We start from the raw sequence: 23,009 nt of genomic DNA, 5'->3' as shown, positions 1-23,009 counted from the left end.
GTTAAGTCAACAATCCATGATAGTTAAATAGGACTTTATGGTCTGATCATTGTGATTTTACTTTTGCAGAGGAAACTACATTTGAAGCTGGAATCAAAGTTCAGATACACAGTCAGTCTGAACCTCCTTTTGTCCAGGAACTTGGCTTTGGAGTTGCCCCAGGATTTCAGACGTTCGTGGCCACACAGGAGCAAAGAGTAAGTCGACATTAAAGTGTTCATCAAACATTATGCCTTGAAAAAAGTTTCATCTAGTAGCGATAGTGATCTGTAGATGGGGTGGTTGTGTGTAAATAGGTATACAATAAAGGTAAACACGGGATATTCAGCTATAATAGGGTTTCCCACGTGTAAAATAAGTTTGGTGTGCAGTTCTTGATACTGTTCACACATGGTGGTACACTATTTAATTGATCTTGCAAATGTGTGGAAATTGCAGCCTAATAATAGAGAGGAAGGTCAAACCCACGGATCATGTTTTTGAACACTGCTGACATTACTTTATGCATTTGTTAGTCGATTGGTTTCATGCCCAAAAGTGTTTATGACGTTAGCTCAGATTAGCAGCTGTTGAAGTATATTTCTCTCGTACTCAGAAGCTTTCAACCATCGCGAAGAAGATACTTATGTTCCTGCCATTCCTTTAATAGGATGGGCTTGTAGTTAGAGAATGGACCTATGCCTTACTTGAGGCCTGACCAAAGCAATAGCATAGCAGTAGTGTCATGAGGCTTAGTGCAAGCGAGTAAAGTGGACCCGCTGACTGCTCTTGGGTATGAAAATATTATAATAATCAGGATTCAGAAGGCTCCTCCGGGCCCCCATGCAACTACACACGCCGCAACATTGTAAGTTACGCCCTTGAACCAATTGTCAGTAGACTCCAACTTTTAAGTTTTCAACATGAACACATTAGTAATTTCCAGGTACCAAGTCAGAAAGCCATTCCCACATGAAAGTGCTGCTTATACCAGCAAATGTATTACATGTATTAAATTCGGCTTCCATAGGGAATTGGCATTCCACGTGGGGATTCGCTCAGAGGGTTTTGCCCTCCCACAGCTTTGATAGTTTGCAGATGTACGCAAACTTATTCTCAGGAAACTCCAAACCCTTGAAATGATTGGCGATTTATCTGATATAGGTAGGAGAAAATCATTTTCTGAGGTAGGGATAAGCAGGAAACTCGCTAAATATGGGATTGTGTGTAAGGGAAGAAATGTCACCATTGGAAGAAAGTCCTTTCCCTATGCAGTAAAAAAGCATTAAACATTGTCTAAAGTATCCACATGCATCGTTGATCATGAGAAAACACAATTCACAATATAATTCCAGGACTATTCCTGGTAAACTGCGTCAAATGCAGTTTTTCAGGTGTAATTCTGCATACTGTTGCAGAAATATGCTCCAAACTTGAGAGGAAATCTATGGTACTTATTTTTCAACTGTTTAATCAGATTTGAGCTCAGTGACGCTTATTGGAATCAGTTCAATTCTCCGGCTATGCAGCTTCCAGAATATTGCCTATATCGTGACTCACTTACACTGCCTCACGCACGTGCTAAGGGTGCTTCCTACTGACTCACGCAGGACAAATTGTTTGGCAAAGAGTCCAGTTCAATCCCCGCTGCACAAACAATACAAATGTATGTCCAAGGTGCCTAGCAATGAAAATATGGAGTCACCATTACGTGCCGTCCTCCTAACGTGCTCTTAAAGGGCATCAAAGTTACAACACACATACAGACTAAACATGTAATACACAACTCCTGTATAGAGTCACCTAACCAAGAGAATGTGTTCATTGGAACAGGGCAGTTTGTTCCAAGTAGGTCAGTAGCCCATGATCCCAGACCTCTCTTCTGGAGGTATGGGTAAAAACAACAGTATTACCTTACTTGTAGCCAGAATTCATCTCCTAGTGAAGTGGGAGTACCATTCATGGATGTGGGTGGGCATCCATTTTCATTGATCTAGCTGACGGTAGGGTTAGAAAGCTGTTGCCATGATATTTAGCCCATTACCAATTCCATCTTTTAATAGTTGTGAAGAAGAACGTAATAATGCACTCAGATGTCATTGTTGTATGTTATAAACAACCAAGAGGGTATTTTTATGAATGATATTTTGGTCCAATGAGTATTGGTTGTCATTCTATACATCTGGAACAGAATAGATTGGGGTGGTCTACCCGGGATCCAATTCTGTGATTTGAGGCATACACACAATTCTCACTCAAGAGTGTCTACGTTATTGTATCTGTCGACATTAAGAGATATAGTAAGATCTGTCTTTTGTTGCTTATAGTCATATATATTAAAATGACAAAATCCAAGATTGCTGTTCAGGGCCTTGTACGAATCTACGGACGAGTCAAGTCAAGTGGTGAGATAAAGAATTTGAAGACCACCTTTTATTCTTTATACCAAATTGTTAAGATAGCTCTGGCCTTAAATGCTCATGTTTATAGGGACATTGTTTGTTAGCTCACAATATTTCTTATCCTAATTGAACCTGTGTGAAAGATTAATGTATTCACTTGTCATCAATTATTTGTGTTTCGGGAGGATGTTGCCAATTTTTGTTCTAGTAAATTTATGAATGGTCAAAACTCTGTTCTTGCTTTTGGGTTCAAGTTTCTCAATGCAATTTTAACTGTTGATATACATGAGGATACCTATAGAGAACATATGGGCCGCTAAAGGCAGGCCAAATGGTTTAGTCAGCTGGTGATCTGCCTCCTGCTGTCCAAGGTGCCGATAGCTTGTCATATTAAGAAATACCAACTTATATGTCTGGGTGTTTTGCTGAGAGTGCTTCTGCCCAAAGGGATAGAGCGCTTTCAGTTAAAAAATACTGCACCAGTTATTACGCCATGCCATGATGGGTTTATGAGCATTTGTTTTATTTTTGAATGGCAAACTCTCAAAACTGAATTTGGTTCAGAAAAATAAAAGATTTTGATGTCCTGATGTGCTGGGAGTTTTCTAGGAACAAGCCGGGACATTTACTGTTTTGACTACTAAGTAGGGCAGACCTCCAATGTAAGTAGGTAGCTCAACCTTGCATTGTACCTGATGGTGGAGCCTGGGGAGACTCCGCTGTTAAAAACACAAAAGCTTCTCACCCCACCACGAGGAAAGAAAACGAAGATTTGTGCAGTTTCCAAATGAGGCTCTATGTTTTTATAGGTCACTGATTTTTTAAATAAGAAAATAGTTGTGCGACGTTTTTAGTATGATAGTAAAGTTTCCCCTTTTTTTTCAATTTGCTAAGTTTGCAAAGATTCATGGTTTACATTTTCCTCTGGTCTTCTATTGTTTTTCCGCACATTGCCAGATCATTCTGATTGCCCTGTTAGATAATTTTTTTTAACAGATACAGGATGGAAAATATTTGCCATCAGTTTCTGTCTAAATTCAACTTTTTCTGGACACAACAGGGTACGTGTGCAAAATTCTTCTCGCCGTGTTTATCATTTGCAACATAAATTGTTTGAAAAGTCCTGGTTTTCTCACAAGTGTGAGAATGCATACAACTTTGTAAAATTCAATTTCAGTAAAAAATGTATAAAACAGAAACATGGAACATAGAAATCTCTCTCCAGGTAACCAGGAAACGTTTTGCATCCAACATTTGTCCTCGTCTTTTGAGTATGCAACATTTCTCACTAAGGCTCTCCTTGGTTGCTTATTGTCATAATGTTTAGACATAGTCATCTCTTAGTACTCTTAATGTTGCAGAAATGGTAACACATTATAAATCTAAATGTATGGAGAAAGCCCAAGGGAAATTCATTTTCAAACAAAAACAATTTAGCCCAATTATTGCCTCCGATTTGAAAACCATAATATTTCCATTGAACAACCAGTGACAGGTAGGCATATTTTCAGTTGATTCTCGGAGACAGAAAATCATGTGTAGCCATATATTTGTAAGCTGTGCTCCATGGACGCCGTGCATTCGCTTCTTGTGTTTATAGATTTGTCTTAGCTGGTGACATTGATTGATTTGGGATGGCATATGCCAAGCATTACTGATGTCTCTTCCACCACCCTCCCTCTCTCTCAAATATTTCTGACTAGAACTTGGAAGGGCGAGATTTTGATCGATACCTTATATCTATTGATCTAAACCTCGATCTGGTCGACTGAACCTTTGTTGCCTGTCTTGGAGGAAAACAGTACACCCATCTGCAAGTTAGTTCACCCAATAAAGGACTCTACTCCCAAAGACCACAGACAACTTCTAGCTTTCAAAAGTTTATTGTAAGGAAATGATAAGCTGCAAATACAGACATCTCAGAATGAGATTCACGAGATACACAGGTCCAATTACATACATGTGCTCTCGGAAAGCCCTCAGACGAGCAACAGAAATCACTAACACAAGTTCTAAGAATAATAAAGCTATCAGCATAGACGCATATCTCTCCTTCATTTAGGTTGGAGGAAAACACACAGGTTAGGCGTCCCTACCCTGTTCTAGATGGTATCCCTACTTAACCAAATCCCAACCTAACAAAGGTGTCAGCAGTGAATGACCCCCAAGGGAAGTCACCCACTCTAAGTTTCTTGGTGAAAACCTATAGTTCTCCAGTCATGACCCCTCTCTGCCTACCCATCCGCTCTCTAAAGGGTCCTCAGGTATCTGCTCTAACTCCACCCAGGGGTGCTGTCCCTAATACAAAACAGTCAACAACATTTGAGACGCCCCTTGCGAAACGCCTCTCACGTGGTGTAGCTTCAGGCTTTTTCCATGATGCTTTGTATTGGGCCTCAGACGTTAGAGTTGACCTTGCTTCTCAGGCTCTTCTCCGGCCCGCTGATACCCCTTAAACATTCCAGAACCCTCCTCCATGTCTGGGCCGTCTACTGAACAGACCTCTATTCATTCATTTATAATTGGATCCCCCCTTTCCTGTTGTAGACAGATATCTGCCGCCAAGAACCCAACTCTCATAGACTTCTAAAAAGGCTTGCAACATTTCTCAGCCCAGACATGTACGTGTAAATCAACGTTAAAACATTTCAGGCCTACAATATTTCTCATTATGATTATAGCATTCAACTTCTTCATTTAATTAAAGCATGTTAATACTCTTATTCTATTATTCAATAAACATTTTATAATTCATGGCCCATTTAATGCGATGACCAAAACATTAATACAATCTGTGTCGTGAAAAGAAACACCTTCCCTTTTAGCTCCAGCTCTGGCCCTGAGGCCTACCACATTCTGCGTTTAACCACAGACCATCTTACATTTTAACAGCTACACGACATAGATTCAAGAATAATCACGTCTAATAAAATCATATAGTGTCACACATTTCTGTATTAGTTCCACTTCTACTTAAATCTCTACATTAGCTATACATTTAGGATATAATTGCAGATACTATTAGCACTCATGGCATTTCTCCTCATGATTTGTGCTTACTACAGGTAAGTGTGGTGCACTCATACATTTAAGTCAGTTTGCGCTCTCTCAGTTCCCCCCTTTGATGACCTCTCGGGGTCATCACTAACATTTAAACTGAAGTTATTGCTGGCATTCTCTGCGCTTCCAGAGCCCTCAGACTCCTGTACTGATTATCTTGTATGGCAGCCAATCTCTGCAGCTGTTCTCTTTGGGCCCTTTCTGACCTTCTTGCTCTGTACCATTTGAATACCCTCACCAATCCCCACAATATAATCCCACAGATCAATATTATGATGATAGGCTTTAGAATATACCAAACAAAGCTTTTGCCTAAGGTGGAAAACCACCCTCCAACTGTACTCATTCCGTGGCCCACCTTTTCCCAGACATTTTCTCTACTCAAGTCTTCGATCTCCTTGTGAATATTAGTTATGTTCCTAATAACCTTCTCAAGGGGCTTCGAATTGTCTGGAATGTAAGTGCAACATTCCTGGACCTTCAAAGCCTTACAGACTCCGCCCTCTTTTGCTAATAGGACATCTAATGCAAGACGGTTCTGAAGAACCATAGCCCTTATCGATTGCATCTCTCCTTCTACCAGCATTAAGGACTGAGCAGTGCTGGCAGACAACCTGTCGACAACTGTTGCCAGTCGTCTAATTTTAACATCATTAAGGATTATTCCCAAAAGAGGGAACATAGCTCCAAAGACATCTCCAACCATTTCTGCATCGCCTACATCTCTCCTTCCCCTCGAAGATGTCTTGCCCTCAATGATCACTAAGTCTTGTGCATGATATATTTTGGGGAAGACAATTGCCAAATAACATGATCCATACCAGTTGTCAGGTAGTCTCACGTAAGCATTTCTTCCACATACAAAATACACATTTGGAATCACTTGCATTCCCTTCAGGAAATCCTTAGTGTAGTACTCTAAATTAAAAGCATGTTCACAGTCCACTTCTCCAACGTATACATTTTCATAATACGTTTTGGCTCTGTGAAGACATAGCTTTCCTCTCTGCGCTTTATCTAAAGCTATTGGACCACTACTACCCTTTCTCTGGTGTGACTTCTCTTCCTCGGTCCAATCTGTTTTCCCTTGTCCTGATTTTTTCAAAATCTTTTGTCTCCTGTAACGATCATCCACCTGCCCTATGAACTTCTTCTCGACTTCTGACACCTTGCATGTCAGATTATTTCTACGGGCATGTGAAGTATCTAAGGTAATCCAAGGAATGAAGAACTTGGCCAATCTGTCTTCACTCTTCCAGTAATCCCATTTGTTCATCTGCTTATAATTTGGGACTTCTGGCAACACTGAATCATAATTGGAGAAATAGTATTCAAAACTATCTCTCTCATAAAATATACTAAGCAATAAGCTACATGTAATGCCATATGTCAGCGGGAGGTGATGATATCGAATTCCTTCATCTACAGATGCCGGCAACTGCATGCAGACATAACAATCCTTAACCTCCATGGCATCCACGTATTCATATAAGAGTTTAGCATAAGCATTTGACCTAAAGTCTCCTTGGGACTCGTCTACGTGTAACCTGCGGGCTTCTGCAGCCAATAACGCTTTCTCTTGAGTGTTTTCCCTTTTCTCACCAGCAACAGTAGGTGTAAGCGTTTCTACAGATTTCACATCAGTTACCTTTGCCTCTTCCTCATGTCCCTTTACATAAGAAATTGTTACCACTAAAGCTATTAATATTATTACTCCTACTATTAGTGTACCTATTATACATTTAGCTCTGCGGTTCGGGGTGCCGGCCTCCATTTCGTCAGACTATATGGCTCTCTCTTATCTTTAGCAAAAAGTTCTTTTCCTCTCGTTCCTTTACAGTCTCTTTTCAATCCTTTCGTCTTTAGAATCCACACAGCTGGAGGCTGACAGCCTTCTTCGCAAAAGTCCTTTAACAGTTCAAAAAGACAACCCTAGCCCTTCTCCATCAACTCAAGGGAAGTTCCCTAAAATTCTCTGCTTCCTGGGCGCTAGGTAATCTTCTTTTTTCTGCTTGCTTTATTTACAAAGTCCTTTAACAGTCTACTATCAGATTTGTGGTTGCAGCTTCAATAGCATAGTTCAGTATTTCCAAACGAAGATTGTGCTCTTCATGTGCTGTTATCGTTGTACCAAAGTCGGGGAATTGCAATTCTGTAAGAAACATGTGTTTTAACTTGCTGAGGCGGGGAGGTCTGGGGAGCATGAATGTTAGTGACCCTTCTTGTTCGACACCGGGTACCAACAGTCGTATTTCCACGGTGATAATGGGCTCAGAACTGGACACCACCACCGCTCGGATCCTCCCTGTCTCCGGTTTCACAGACATTTGTCGCCAGATATGTCCACTCAGGTGTGGAGTATCTTCTGTTAGGCACACGCACTCTTCTTGACCTTCTTCGGTCGGGTGCTTCAGCGCCCTGAGCACCTTCTTCGGGGTCTGAGTCTTCTGATATCGGAGGAAGGGTTGCTTCTGGAGTTGACCTCAGGCTAGAGCTCCTTCTTTGCGGCCAATTTGCTTCTCCACGTGCCCTTCTACTCCTTCTTCTTCTTGTCTGTTCTCGCTCTCTCTCAGACCTGTCAGGGTCTGAGTCGTACTCCCAGCTACTTTCTCCTTCTGTAGCGTCTTCCGTTTCACTGTTGTACTGACCGTCCTCAGCTTGGTCAGACTCGTCCCCTGCTTCCGCTGGCACCTCTACAGCTTGGCTAGCCCCCTCTATGGCTTCTCGGTCCTCAGCTGGACGTCTATCCGAGAGAGGAGCTGTTTCCAGAGGTGCTGGAACCCTTCGCGTATGTGACGCGTGGATCCAATTGGGCAGGCCTCCCACCTTTACAGCTGTGTTCGTGATCAGGATGACCTGGAAGGGCCCACGCCAACGAATATCCAAGCAGCTTCTTCTCACATGTTTCTTCACCAGGACCCAGTCCCCAGGGTACAGGTCATGGCACGGGCCCTGGCACGCTGGAACCTCGGCAGCCTGCACCTGAAGGGACACAGAACGCATGGCGTCAGACAGCCCTTTACAATAGTCCAGGATCATATCATCTGTGATATTTAACAGTGCAGTAGCTGGGATAGATGGCAGCCTCATTGCTCTCCCCATTAGCACCTCATGTGGTGACAACCCTGTTCTTCTGTCTGGGGTACTACGAAGGCTCATGAGAACCAATGGCAGGGCATCAGGCCAACTCAGGGTCGTTGAGGAGCACACTTTTGCTATCCTGCTCTTGATCGTGCCATTGATCTGCTCCACAATCCCTGAGGCTTCTGGTCGGTAACTGCAATGCAACTTCTGGTCAATATTTAGCGCAACACAAATCATCTTCACAAGCTCGCTGTTAAAATGTGTTCCCCTATCTGATTCCAAAAAGGCCGGCACCCCGAAGCGAGGAATGAGTTCTCTAAGCAGTAATTTGGCCACTGTGAGGGTGTCGCACCTACGTGTAGGGTATGCCTCAACCCATCTGGAGAACACACAAACAACCACCAGGACATAGCGGAGGCGGTTGCACCTTGGCATTTCAATGAAATCTATCTGCATTCGATTGAATGGACCTCCAGACCTTCCTATGTGACTTAATGCAACTGGTGTTCTTTTTCCTACGTTCAGCTGCTGGCAGGTCACACAACGCTGGCACACTGCTTCTGCTGCTATTCTAAACTTAGGATTGTACCAAGTCTGTCTAAACACTCTCAGCATAGCATCTCTCCCTAAGTGTACGGGACCATGTATGAGTCTAGCCATTGGACTCACCATCTCATTGGGCAACACTGCTCTGCCGTCTGCTGAGACCCAAAAATGGGTCTCACCCATTACACATCCTGCCTTTTCCCATGTTTCTTTTTCAGAATCAAGAGCATTTTCTTGCATGGTTGACAGTTCATCCCAAGTATCAACAGTTTCCAGTATCATGGCTAATTCAGTTCTTACATTTATTCCACCCACATCCACCTCTGTGAAAGAGTACCCTTGTTCCGCGCAATACCGCGCAACTTCATCTGCATATCTATTGCCTTTCGAAACGAAGTCCTCATTTCTGGTATGTGCGGTGCACTTTACAACTGCGATACCTGCTGGGCATTGCAATGCTTCTAACAACAGGCGCACAAACTCTCCATTGCGAATGGGAGAGCCTGAAGAGGTCATGAACCCTCTTTGAGACCATAACTGCCCGTAATCATGAACTACCCCATACCCATATTGGCTGTCGGTGTATATGGTGACTCGAATCTGATTGCTTGCCAAGCAAGCACGTGTCAGGGCAATAATCTCGGCTACCTGAGCGGAGTGTACTCCTTCCAGGCACCCAGCTTCCACAACTCCAGTAATTGTACAAACAGCATAAGCTGCTCTCAACTGCCCAACTTCGTCTCTTACACATGAGCCATCGACAAAGAAAATTTCATCTGGGTCAGTCAGTGGCTCATCTACGATGTCGGGTCTGGGTTTGGTGCATAGTTCAGTCACATCAAGGCAGTCATGGTCTGTATATTCATCATCATCATCAATATCATTTGGAAGTGGCATCAAGGTAGCAGGGTTCAAAACAGAGCATCTCTTGAGGGTCACGTTCTCTGCAGCAAGAATAACTTGCTCATAGCGCGTGAGCCTGCTGTTGGTCAGATGCTGTGTTTTGGTCCTGGTCATCAACAGTTCAACAGAATGGGGCACGCACACCTCTAACGGGTGCCCCATGACGATATTTTCACATCTTTCAATGCTGACACCCGTTGCAGCAACGGATTTGAGACATCCGGGCAACGCTGCGGCTACTGGGTCTAAAGTAGCCGAGAAATAAGCAACTGGTCTACGGGCATTCCCATGGATTTGGACCAACACAGACAACGCGCAACCTTCTCTCTCACAACAGTAAAGAAAAAATTGTTTATTGTAATCAGGCATTCCCAATGCCGGAGCACGACACAGGTCCTCTCGCAGCTGTAGGAACGCCATCAAACAGTCTTTGTCCCATGGTACCGGATCGCTCACCTCCTTGTGCGTCAGTTTTTGCAAGGGCTTTGCTTTCAGTGAAAAGTTCACGATCCACTGTCGGCAATAACCCACCATCCCTAGGAACATCCTGACCTCTCTCTGTGTCTTAGGCGCATTCATTTTCATGATCGCCTCTATCCTGTCTGGTGACACTTTTCGTTTGCCTTTCTCTATTCTGTGTCCCAAGTACTGCACCTCTGTCAGGCAGTACTGCAATTTTCCCGGGGACACCTTGTGCCCATTGGCAGCTAGATGATTTAACAAAGCAATGGAGTCTTCCCTGCAAGCTTCTTCTGTTTCTGACGCCACAAGGAGGTCGTCTATGTACTGGACCAGAACTGACTTCTGGGGCAGCACTAGACTTTCAAGATTTTTCTTCAAAAGCTGGTTAAAGATCGATGGACTCTCTGTATACCCTTGAGGGATACGACACCATGTTAGGACGCGATTTTCCAGCTTAAATGCGAAAAGAAAATGGCTTTCTTCGTCCAGAGGGATCGAAAAGAAAGCCTGACAAAGATCGATCACAGTGAACCACTCAGCTTGGAATGGAATTTGAAACAGTATCACTGATGGATTCGGTACCACTGGACAACACGAAACGACTATGTTATTAATCTTTCGAAGGTCCTGTACTATCCGAAATTTCCCATTTGGTTTCTGCAGACCCATAATCGGGGAGTTGCATGGACTACCCACGATTTCTTTCAGTATTCCCTGTTTCATCATGGACTCGATCACGGGTTTTATGCCTGCAATCGTTTCTGGAGTCAATTTATATTGGGGGGTTCTTGGTAACTCAGCATGCGGTTTCACTACAATTTTCACTGGGTCCACCCCTTTGACCAATCCAATCTCTTCCCCAGTGAAATCCCATACTTCTGATGCCACTGTCTCTCTCAAGTCCCAGGGGAGCTCATCTACTGTCAAAGTAGGGTACAGCTCCACGCATATTCTGGAGTTTGCAACTTTGAAATCTGCGTCATCATCATTGGTCAATACCTCCACTCCCTGAGGTGTACAATATATAGTACAATTCAATTTACACAACAGGTCTCTTCCTAGCAGACACACAGGGCTTGAATCGCAAACCACAAATTGGTGCTCATCGCTGTACTTCCCTATTTTCACCTGTACCGGTTCTGTCAATTGGCTGGTTATTCTCCTGTTTGCGACCCCTACCACTTGTATGGTCTCTCCAGACATGGGCAGGTCTGGAACTGCAGCTGATCTGATCGTGGATCTAGTGGCTCCTGTGTCCACCAGAAATGTCGTAGGGCACCCTGCTACTTCTGCTTCAACATAGGGTCCCCTCTGGTCCACCTCCAAGGCTGCCCCGAGGGTGCAGTCTTCTCTTTCCACTCTCTGTCCGGTTAATGGGTCCACATAATAGCACTCTTCTCCTTCTACAAACAGGGGCATTTGTCTATAGGTCTTACCCATACTCCCTACTCGAGGAGGTTGCGGGAACTGGGCTCGGGGAGGAGCCCCCCCCCCTTTGAGCACCTTTCCTTGGTATGGCGTTACCCCTCTTGCAGGTGCGCTCTGAACCTCTTCCTCCTCTATCTCTTGCTCTCCTATCTCTACATTGTAGGGACACTCGCGTTTCCAATGCCCCAGCTCGTTACACTGGTGGCACCTAGTCGTTTTCTTCAAGGTAGCTATGTCTATTCTGGGTCTAAAGGTGGAACTCTCCTCATTACCCTTGTTCTGACTGTACTGCTTCTTTCCTCCTGTACCTGTCCCTTGCTGCTGTTGCGGTTGTCCCCCCTTTCCTGCTGCCTGCATCTGTACCACCATCAACTTTTCTTTTAGTTTCTTAGCCTTGGAGTCTATCTCATCACAGCAGTACCTGGCATATCTCAGTATTTCATCTAGGGGTTTAGTTTGCCAACAAATCGAGTGTTGCTGAATCATTAAACTAATATCCGGTCTCAGTCCCAGGACGAACTTGGACACAAATTGCCCTATGTCTTTTGGATCCATTACATCCAAGCCGCTATACTGTTTAAACGCCTTCAGCAATCTCTCGTAATATTCATGAACTGTCTCTTTGGGTTCCTGTCTTGTTCGGTCTATTCTGACCCAATCTATGTCTTGCATTGGCACTTTCTCTTTCAGCCAAGTCATCACTCTCTCGAATTTTGCCATCACAATCTCGGACGGCCCATTAGTCTTGGCATCTCTCTCTGGCTCCGTTGTGGGCCACTCAGCGCTAACCTTGCATGCTGTCCACAGATCTCCTGGTACTACAATGTCAAACAGCGTGTTCAGATCTATCCAAAGGACCTTTGAGATTTTTACAAACCTCTCGACTTGCTTGTACCACTCCACAGGGTTTTCCCGCAATTTGGGGAAGGAGGTGGTAAAAGCAGCTAAATCTCCCCTACTCCAAGGGACATGTACATAGTTCCCATTTGCAACTTCACGCAAAGGGTAAGCTTCTATTCCCTGCTGTCCTGGTGTCATACCAATCATGCTTCTCCTGCCGGTCCCTTTCTTGGACCACCTCTCTTCCCACTTATCTAGTGCCCTCCATGTCCTTATTCCAGTAATCAGTTCCCTTATGTGTGTTTTCAGCCCAATCGTTCTCCTCTCATCTAGGTCTCGATCTGTATAATGTAGCCTGTGGTTACCCTGTAATGCTTTGGTTCTTGACAAGTCCACCATATATTTGCCTGCTAGTTCGACTAACTTCTCATGGACTGCTCTCGCCTTTCGAGTGATGTCCTTTGCCATATACAGTATTTCATCCTGCTCATACATTTCCATTCTTTCTAAAGGCAGGGTACCATCTACCATGTCATCCAGATCTGACCTTAAGCTGGAGACATCAAGTCTCTTGGCTTTTATCTCAGCTCGCAATATGTCTTTCGAAGGGGGCTCACTGGTCTCCCTACCATCCCAACTTCGAGCTCTGCGTTTGGGCTCGGGAGAGTTAATGGGTGCCCTCCCTTGCTCCCATCTCTCCAGGTCCCATGCTCGGCCATCCGATCTTGGAAGGTGATGGAACACGGGCCTGTTACCCCCACTCTCTTCTTCTTCTCTCCTCTCACCGCACACCTCTCTGTTATTTTCCCTCTGCTCGCTACTCTCCCTTTGCCTCGTATCGCTCAGTATCCGATACGATCCTTCCTGGTTCCCCATATTCCCTGGGCTGCGCTCATTTCTGTCATCACAGGGACTATGGTGCGACCTCTCACAACTCCCATTCTGTTCTCTGGTGCCGGGCACACAGTGTGGACACTTAAAGCTGTTTCTGTACTCTTGCGCTCTCCTCTCCCCTTCACTGAGTATTGGGCGCGCCACCCCTCCACTCCCGGGGCCCCCGTTTTCCAGGTCTGTTCTACCTCCACTCCGGGCCCAATGGGTGACTCCCCTACTTTCTCTCTCTCTACAGTCCCACTCCGGGCTGCTCTCCCCAGCCCCGCAGTGAGTCCGAGCTCGGCTGTCCTGACTTTCCCTTTCAGCTTCCGCAGCTATGATGCACTTTTGAGCCTTCACTGCCTCATCCCACTGCTTCATGTACTCATTTAGCTCTTGAAAGGATTTTCGTCCAGATCCCCTCAGATCCATTGGCCATCTAGGGCCCCCAGGATCTCCTCCTGGGTCCCCTGCTGTGTGCATCGGGGTGCTCCACTCTCTGGGTATCGGCATCTGACTTGGGGAATTAGTGGTATCGTTCCTCCTTGCCTCCTCTGCTCTTTCTCTGTCTTTCCGTTTCCGTTCTTCCCCTCTTGCTCTTTCTTGGTCATATATCGATATTATAGGACCTATGGTAACAGGTACCTGTAGTGCATCTGGTAATGGGTAGGATGTGGCGCTTTCCGTTTCCGGCGCTCTTTGTACCACAAACCTCCCGACTACCTGTTGCACCTGACTAGGCTGGGACAGCTCTTTCTTTGCCTCAGGATCCCACTCTGAACTGGGAAGCGGTCTATGCTCTCCTGCATTGCCCCCCTTTTCTCCTTCAGTATGCTCGACCTCTCCCCCTGCTCTATTATACGGGGGTGGCCTGTCTGTCAATAATCTGTTTATCAGGCTGTCCTCTGTTTCGCTCTCATCATCTTCTTCTAGGGGACTTTTATTTACTGGCGCCTCTAACACTGGGTACAGTTTATTTACTTCCATGTTATGCACTCTCCATCTTTTAGCATCCGCATCCCACCTGGCATCCTGCACTGCCCTTACCGATCGTTTCACCCTTTCTTGTCGTCTGTTCATATTCTTTTCATGCGCTGCCCTAATCCATGCATCAAGAGCTTCAAACTGGGTTGGTCTAGGCAAGGGTCTCTTTGAGGTCATGACTGATTTCAATCGATGTAACACCTCTAATCTGAACGTCCCGTACTTCGGGAACGTCAGTTCCTCATTTCCTTCAGTAATCTTACTCCACTCTGATATCCAAAGGATCGTATGCAGCCCAACATTTACTGCCATGTAACGAGCTGGCGTACCCTCCGGCGGGGCTTCTTCCCCTTCATACGATCCCCGCTTCTCTTTTTTAAACACCGCTTTCAACCATTTAAAACACTTCATAATTATGCGCACAAAATCCAGCCTCGCTACTCTGTTTACTTCCTGATGACAATCCACCAATCCTGTCGCGGCTTTGCTAGCTTGGCCTATCGCAGCGCGGTCTTTCTCCGGTCAGCCAATCACGTCGCGACCCTGTCTGACGTGTTTGCTAGCTGGCCTATCACAGCGCGGTCTTTCTCCGGTCGGCCAATCACTGCGCGACACTACCTGACGTCACTTTTCTCCGCTTCGCAGCAGCACCCCTCCTTTCTCAACTCGTCTCCCGGTTATGCATGCGTCCCATTCATACACCGAAAAATGACTACTTCCGACCAAGCGGTCACTTCTCTCGACTGTACGTCCACAGTCTATCTGTAATTGTCAACACAACTGACGAGATGTCTATCGTCCCTCTGATAGGTTGCTTACACACACAGTAACTTCCGACCAGCGTCCGTTACTCACGCACTCACTCTTACGTTCCCCCTATCTCGGTCTTTCGGGTGATCAATGGTACCTCATGACCCCCTTCACACTAGTTGACAATTACTCTGGGTGTCCGATACACCCGAACCACTTAAGCTCTCCTTGAACTTAAGATTTCCACCGGTTGCGCGCGCTCACAACCTGTTCCACAGTCACTCTACAGACATTCAACTCCGCCAAACATTACAACATAGGTACAATACAAAACACCGCAATCTAACACGCATAACCCTTTATACTCACTCTCGACCGATACTGCTGCTTTTTCTGTCTCACGTCATCTGGATCTTCTTCGGCGGGCTGTTCTTCCGATCATCGATTTCTAGGGGCCTTGGGGTAAGCTAACCTGGCCTAGGTCACCGTCCTCAAGAAGGCAACCATCCTCTGCTACCAACTGGAAGGGCGAGATTTTGATCGATACCTTATATCTATTGATCTAAACCTCGATCTGGTCGACTGAACCTTTGTTGCCTGTCTTGGAGGAAAACAGTACACCCATCTGCAAGTTAGTTCACCCAATAAAGGACTCTACTCCCAAAGACCACAGACAACTTCTAGCTTTCAAAAGTTTATTGTAAGGAAATGATAAGCTGCAAATACAGACATCTCAGAATGAGATTCACGAGATACACAGGTCCAATTACATACATGTGCTCTCGGAAAGCCCTCAGACGAGCAACAGAAATCACTAACACAAGTTCTAAGAATAATAAAGCTATCAGCATAGACGCATATCTCTCCTTCATTTAGGTTGGAGGAAAACACACAGGTTAGGCGTCCCTACCCTGTTCTAGATGGTATCCCTACTTAACCAAATCCCAACCTAACAAAGGTGTCAGCAGTGAATGACCCCCAAGGGAAGTCACCCACTCTAAGTTTCTTGGTGAAAACCTATAGTTCTCCAGTCATGACCCCTCTCTGCCTACCCATCCGCTCTCTAAAGGGTCCTCAGGTATCTGCTCTAACTCCACCCAGGGGTGCTGTCCCTAATACAAAACAGTCAACAACATTTGAGACGCCCCTTGCGAAACGCCTCTCACGTGGTGTAGCTTCAGGCTTTTTCCATGATGCTTTGTATTGGGCCTCAGACGTTAGAGTTGACCTTGCTTCTCAGGCTCTTCTCCGGCCCGCTGATACCCCTTAAACATTCCAGAACCCTCCTCCATGTCTGGGCCGTCTACTGAACAGACCTCTATTCATTCATTTATAATTGGATCCCCCCTTTCCTGTTGTAGACAGATATCTGCCGCCAAGAACCCAACTCTCATAGACTTCTAAAAAGGCTTGCAACATTTCTCAGCCCAGACATGTACGTGTAAATCAACGTTAAAACATTTCAGGCCTACAATATTTCTCATTATGATTATAGCATTCAACTTCTTCATTTAATTAAAGCATGTTAATACTCTTATTCTATTATTCAATAAACATTTTATAATTCATGGCCCATTTAATGCGATGACCAAAACATTAATACAATCTGTGTCGTGAAAAGAAACACCTTCCCTTTTAGCTCCAGCTCTGGCCCTGAGGCCTACCACATTCTGCGTTTAACCACAGACCATCTTACATTTTAACAGCTACACGACATAGATTCAAGAATAATCACGTCTAATAAAATCATATAGTGTCACACATTTCTGTATTAGTTCCACTTCTACTTAAATCTCTACATTAGCTATACATTTAGGATATAATTGCAGATACTATTAGCACTCATGGCATTTCTCCTCATGATTTGTGCTTACTACAGGTAAGTGTGGTGCACTCATACATTTAAGTCAGTTTGCGCTCTCTCAAACTTATATTTACTCTGACAGAGTTCGGCTACTTCCGGTTCCGGTATGGTAACAAACCCCCAAGCACCCTAAGCTTTGTCATTAGCTGATGGTATGTGAGCCTCTAACGCTAATGGCTGTAATCTGATTCTTACAGTTTATTTTTTTTTGGCAGAGTTTTATATAGCGCGAACTAGACCCGAATCGGGTATCAGAGCGCTTTACATAGCACCGGTTACGTTACATGTTACGTTACATGATTGAGGGCACACATTCATTTTTAGGCACGGGGAGATGAAGTGATTTGCCCAGAATCACAAGAGGTTTTGGCGTCGTTACTGAGACTCGAACCCAGTTCTCCAGGTCCGAGGTCGAGCGGGGTGGGGGCCGGTTTTGCAGCCCCCAGTAACAAAAGCAACAGTGCTTCATAATTGCTCCCCCATGCCACCCCTGGGCTGTTCCGACAAACCGCCAGAGATGCTTTGGTTTCCCAGTCCAGCCCTGGATTCTAGGCGCTACATGTCCAATTTATGTGCTACATTTCAGTATCAAACAAGCTAGGAATCGGAGAATGAATGATCGCACCACAGCGTGGTGATTTCAGAAGGCGAGTCCACATTTCTACGACTTTGAAATGCTCTCAGTTGTTGTTAACGAGGAAAATAGAATCTAGCCTCTGCACAAATGAAAAATCTAAAAATGCTTAGACCCTTAGTGTGAAAATAGTAAAACGATTTAAATTGGTAAGGCTGGGGATAATTGAGTTGTTTGTTTAGGCTGTTCTGAAACTTTCTTTAACATTCAGGGTAATCAGAGTGATCGTCGTTATGTTGTTTCCCAACCAGGCAAACCCGCCCATGCATACACTCGGATCTGCATATCACATCAATACATTATGAATATATTGTGAATAAGTATCTGTTTATTGCTATGCGAATTCCGTATAATGGCTGCTTTCATGGCGACAGAAGTGTTTTTCTGCAGTGCAAAACTATTGATGAGGGGCTTTTTATTACTGCATATATTTAAAGAGCTCAATCCCAAAACATGGGAATATTATAGAACTAACAGCGGTTTACATTTTTCTGTAGCTGTAATTGTGTGTGTTTTTTTAAGGATTCTAATTAAAAACTGCTGCATGGGGCACCCGCAAGCTGCGATGGTGAATATATTTAGACATGTTTTAAAATGTCCTCAGTTAAGTGGAACGCGAGAGCTGCACCCTGCAGCTAAACGAGCTCCCCGTAGTTCGGTCCTTCCCTGGTGATGCTGGGTTGTTATTTGGGAGCCAGCAAAAATATCAAAAGATAAACTGGTAAAGCCGGTGTGTAGGAGGCAGGTCTGTGGCAAGGGAAGGTTCATTACTGATGTGAGGGGGGTGCACGGAGGGCCCTCAACGCTCAGGGGGGGCTCCGAAAGCATATCATTGGCTCCCCTTTAGGAACAAGGCTTGAGCAGCAAGACTAGGGTCAAGAGAAAGGAGCGAGGGGTGCTGTTCCACAATGTACAACTGCAGAACACTCAGCGAAATTAAATAACTTCAAGAACCAAATCAGGATTGGAAGAAAGATACATATTTGATAAAAACGAACTAGCAAACCTATCAAATTAAAATGTGTAAACCTACACATAGAGAAAAGGAAAGACAACAATTAAATTCACAAACCTGTTCGCTGTGTAGGTGCACCCAGTGATAAGTGCTTGAGATGACCTATCTCAAAGCATTCTTTGGCCGTGAACAATGAAGGAAATTGATTGGAAGAGTGGATGCACGGTTGGATCGACATATGACCATTATCCTCTTTTTAAGGGCAGAGAGGAAGTGCCAAATCGCATAGAAGACAGACAATTTAAGGACTGGCAGGACATTCTAAAATGAGCAGGATGCGTAACACAGAAGTCAAACAACTGCTGTCAGTGGAGAAACGACTGATTCGACTGATTCGCTCACACACTGCTCTGAGATACCTCAGCGAGTGTAGAACTTGAACGTAGACTATTAGTTCTCAGTTCGCTGCTATTGAGAGGGATTATGGGCAACCAAGGTCACAAGTAAAACACTTTTGACAAGACACTGCTAACAATATATGGTGAATATTGAAAACTTACCCTATATCTTCTGCAGCTCACTCTTCCGATTTGAAGGGGACTTCCCACTTCACATCACTTCATTAAACAGTAGACCATGGAGAGGACCATTGTGTGGATGTGTTAAAAACATTTCAAGATCTCTAAAGTTTGTTGAACATGGTAAGCTCTGTCACTCGAAGTTTGAATTGTAGCAAACGAATTAAGATGCCACAGTGTATAGGTAAAACCAGTTGAGGATGTTACATAGTACAGTGGCTTACAACCTAAGTTTCTCCGGCCACGGCTGAATGCCAACAAATTATGGGAATTCCTCCTTCACTGTTTGGTAAATCAGTTAATTCTGAAGGGGGTATGTATGCATACAACATCTTTTCTGTTCTGTCAGTGATTTACTTAAGCAAGTTAGAACAAATAATACACAGAAAGCATTTTGGGTTTATAAGAGTTTTGATATTTCACTCATAAAATTCTAACCAGTGCACGAAATTCTGCTTGAAAAAGCAACCAAATTCAATATCAGTTATGGGGATCCTCAAATCTATGGATTTACATGTTCTCTGCCCTTTTGATTGAGTAGACCTTCCCTGTAACCAGCTCAGTGTAACACTCCCCACTGTTAAAGTGGGCCCTATAGAGTCCTTCCTTTATTTGGTCTGCACCTTGCAGCAAAGCAAAGCTAAAGTCTTCAATACTCAAAAGGATATATGCATTTCACACTTTGAGATGTTCCTCAATTAATACAGAGCCTGTTATCAAGGAAGAGGTGGGCTGGCTATTGGAAGAGTTTCCTTCTCTCAGCACAAAAACATCGAAGATGTGAACCATCCAATTCGTATCTATATAGTTTCCCCCGACCTCCTGTCGGGGTAACAGTTTGCATCCTTGATCTAGCAGGCAGGACTGCAGCAATATCTACCAAATAAGATAAAAGGTGAATACAGTGAACATGTATTCCACTGTAGAAGTAGATTTGGTAACTAAAGAAGACAGGTATTAAAGAGAAAACACACATATCTTTATAGTTCCTAAAAGGGGTGGATACTGAACGTATTGAATTTGGGACTTAACAAAGAGTTAGAGATTGATTGAGTCTAAAGAGACCAGACTCACATAGGTAAGAGCTAACTTATAGCGCTATATTGCACTTACAAAAGGCAGACCAAATCCTGCAAAAAGTGAGGACTCTATCAAACTTGGTCTGACAAAAAAAACAGTTAGAGATTTCACATGACTTTGGAAAAGAAACTGTAATTTATTTATTTAACTTATGAAGCACACTATCACCAAAAAGGCATCCTGGTGCTGTTGACTCAAGATAAGAAAGAACAGGAAGATGAACTGGAGCCGACATCCGACTAAGTTTTAGGAAGCAGCCAGGTTTTGAGTCTCCTTCTAAAGACACACAGATCACTAACTTATCTTAGCTCCAGAGGGTGTTGATTCCAAAGTTTGGCAGCAGCGTACCCAAAGGTTCGACCACCTGCCCTGACTTTCCTAACTCTGGCAGTTATCACAAGTCTTGCCAAAGAAGAGCGAAGGCATCTCGCAGGAGCATACCACTCAAACTTTCTCTGCATAGACACAGGCCCCACCCTATGCAAGGCTTTAAACACTATGCAGAGAGACTTGAACTGGACTCTTTGTCCAAGCGGAAGTCAGTGCAGTTCTGCCATAGCCGCTGAAGAGGCAGATCTTCTAGGCCACTCCAAGGCCAATTTGGCGGCTGTAGACGGAATCCTCTGCAACCTGTCAAACAAAAATTTAGGAGACTCGAGAAACAAAGCATTGCAATAATCAAGTCTACTAAGAATAGTGCTGCAAACTATCAAAGCCCGAGCATGAGATGGAAGCAGAGGAAGGATCTTCCGCAGAGACCTGATGATCGCCAGACAACAGCTCACAGTTTTCATGACCTGTGATTCCAGAGTAAGTTTGAAATCAAACAAGATGCCGAGATTACGGACCTTCTTCACAGGTTGAACCATGGACGAAGTAGTGGCCGGCCAGAAGTTACATGGAAAGGCAGAGGGAATTCTGTCCCTCGGACAGTAGAGCACCTCTGTCTTATCTGCATTGAATTGCAGCGAGTTCTCCTTCAGCCAGATGGCCGTATCACGCAGGCAATTATGAAACACTTCTGTCGATATTGATTGATCTCCGTCAAGGGAGAAAATCAACTGCGTGTCATCAGCATAATTAATGATATTAATGTTATGCTTTTCGATGACAGCAATCAGAGGTTTCATATAAATATTCAATAAAACAGGGCTGATAGCTGAGCCCTGTGGTACGCCATGCAAGATGTTTGAGTAGGTAGATTGAAAAGGGGGAGGGATACCGCTTGCTGTCTATCCCCTAAAAATGACCGAAACCACCTCAGGACTGTTCCCCTCACCCCAACCTCTCTCAGTTTCTTCAGCAGGATCCCATGGTTGACCATGTCAAAAACGGCAAACAGGTCGAGCAAAACCAGCACAGCTGCCTGTCCCCTGTCTGCCTGCATCCGAAGTTTATCCATCATGGTCACAAGAGCCGTTTCAGTTCCATGGGCCGGCCGAAAGCCAAACTGCACCTCCTCCACAAGTTATGTTGTTCCAAAAACTTGGACAGAGTGCTGCTCACCACTCACTACACGATTTTGGCTGGGAAAGGCAGGAGAGAGATGGGCCTAAAGTTCTTAAGACACTCCGGGTCAAGCGAGGGCTTTTTTAACAGGGGTGTCACCACTGCTTGTTTACACCGGGCCGGGACCATACCACTAGACAAAGACTGATTGCAGATCAGTCGAAGAGTGGGGAACAGCTCTGCCCTAAATTCAGTCAAAATTTTATAGGGCACAGGATCAAGTGGAGACCCTGAGTGGACACCACTGGCCACCCTATAAAAGTCATCTAATCCTAAAGGCACAAACTCAGAAAGGCAATTGAAGGCTTCTCCTTCTACACAAACAGCCAGAGCCTCAACCTCAATGACTGCCCTATCGTCACAGCTGATAATCTCCATATCTGCCATCCCGAAGGTTGTTGACCACCTCCCAGATCCTCGATAATGGTTTTAATTTTATCATGGAAGAACCTGGGCAGGTCCTCACAAAGCTCTTGGGAGGAGGGTATCACGTTTTTAGAGCAGTCGGGGCTGGTCAAGCTGTTTAAAATATTAAAAATACTTCTCGAGCTGTTGGGGGCCTTAAGTATCAAGGATGAAAAATAGTCCACCTTAGCCATATTGATCGCTTTCTTATATCCCGCAATCTTAGATTTCCACATAGTCTTATCAATGTCATGATAGCTACGTCTCCATCTCCTTTCCGCATGCTTACAATCCAATTTAATATTTTTTAGGTTTTCATTAAACCACGCAGCTGAAGGTCTACCCCTATTACGATGATTCTTTAACGGGGCGACCAAATCCAGGGTAGAGGTGATCTCACTACAGAAGGAAACATAGTTCTCATCAACTAGCCTGTCTTAGGAAAAGTAATCTTCTATCCTGAATATCGGAGCATTGCCCTTCATACACAAGAGGGACTTTCAATCTCTACTCACGTAGCTGCGAACAGAATTTGTGCCCCGAGAATTATAGGTAGCAACATTAACAAAAAATTTGATCAGCGAACGGTCCGTCCAGTCCAGTGGCATAATTTCCCCAATCAAAAGATAATTAGCCTCTGAGAAAATTAAATCAAGCATATGCCCTCCTGTAT

General features: G+C 44.5%; 1 protein-coding gene across 1 annotated transcript in view; it reads left to right on the top strand.

Annotated features, from left to right (window-relative positions):
- ASIC2 (acid sensing ion channel subunit 2) overlaps window positions 1-23,009 on the top strand; it is a 1,943,108-nt gene that overhangs the window by 1,099,082 nt on the left and 821,017 nt on the right. The window contains exon 3 of the mRNA XM_078645029.1: window positions 70-197. Within this exon, the coding sequence (XP_078501155.1) occupies window positions 70-197 (128 nt within the window). The remainder of the gene's footprint in view (window positions 1-69; window positions 198-23,009) is intronic.

Source organism: Lissotriton helveticus, chromosome 5_1 (genome assembly GCF_964261635.1).
Source record: "Lissotriton helveticus chromosome 5_1, aLisHel1.1, whole genome shotgun sequence".
Lineage (NCBI taxonomy): Eukaryota > Metazoa > Chordata > Amphibia > Caudata > Salamandridae > Lissotriton > Lissotriton helveticus.
The sequence above is the reverse complement of the archived record's forward strand: the minus strand, read 5'-3'. Positions and strand labels throughout refer to the sequence as shown.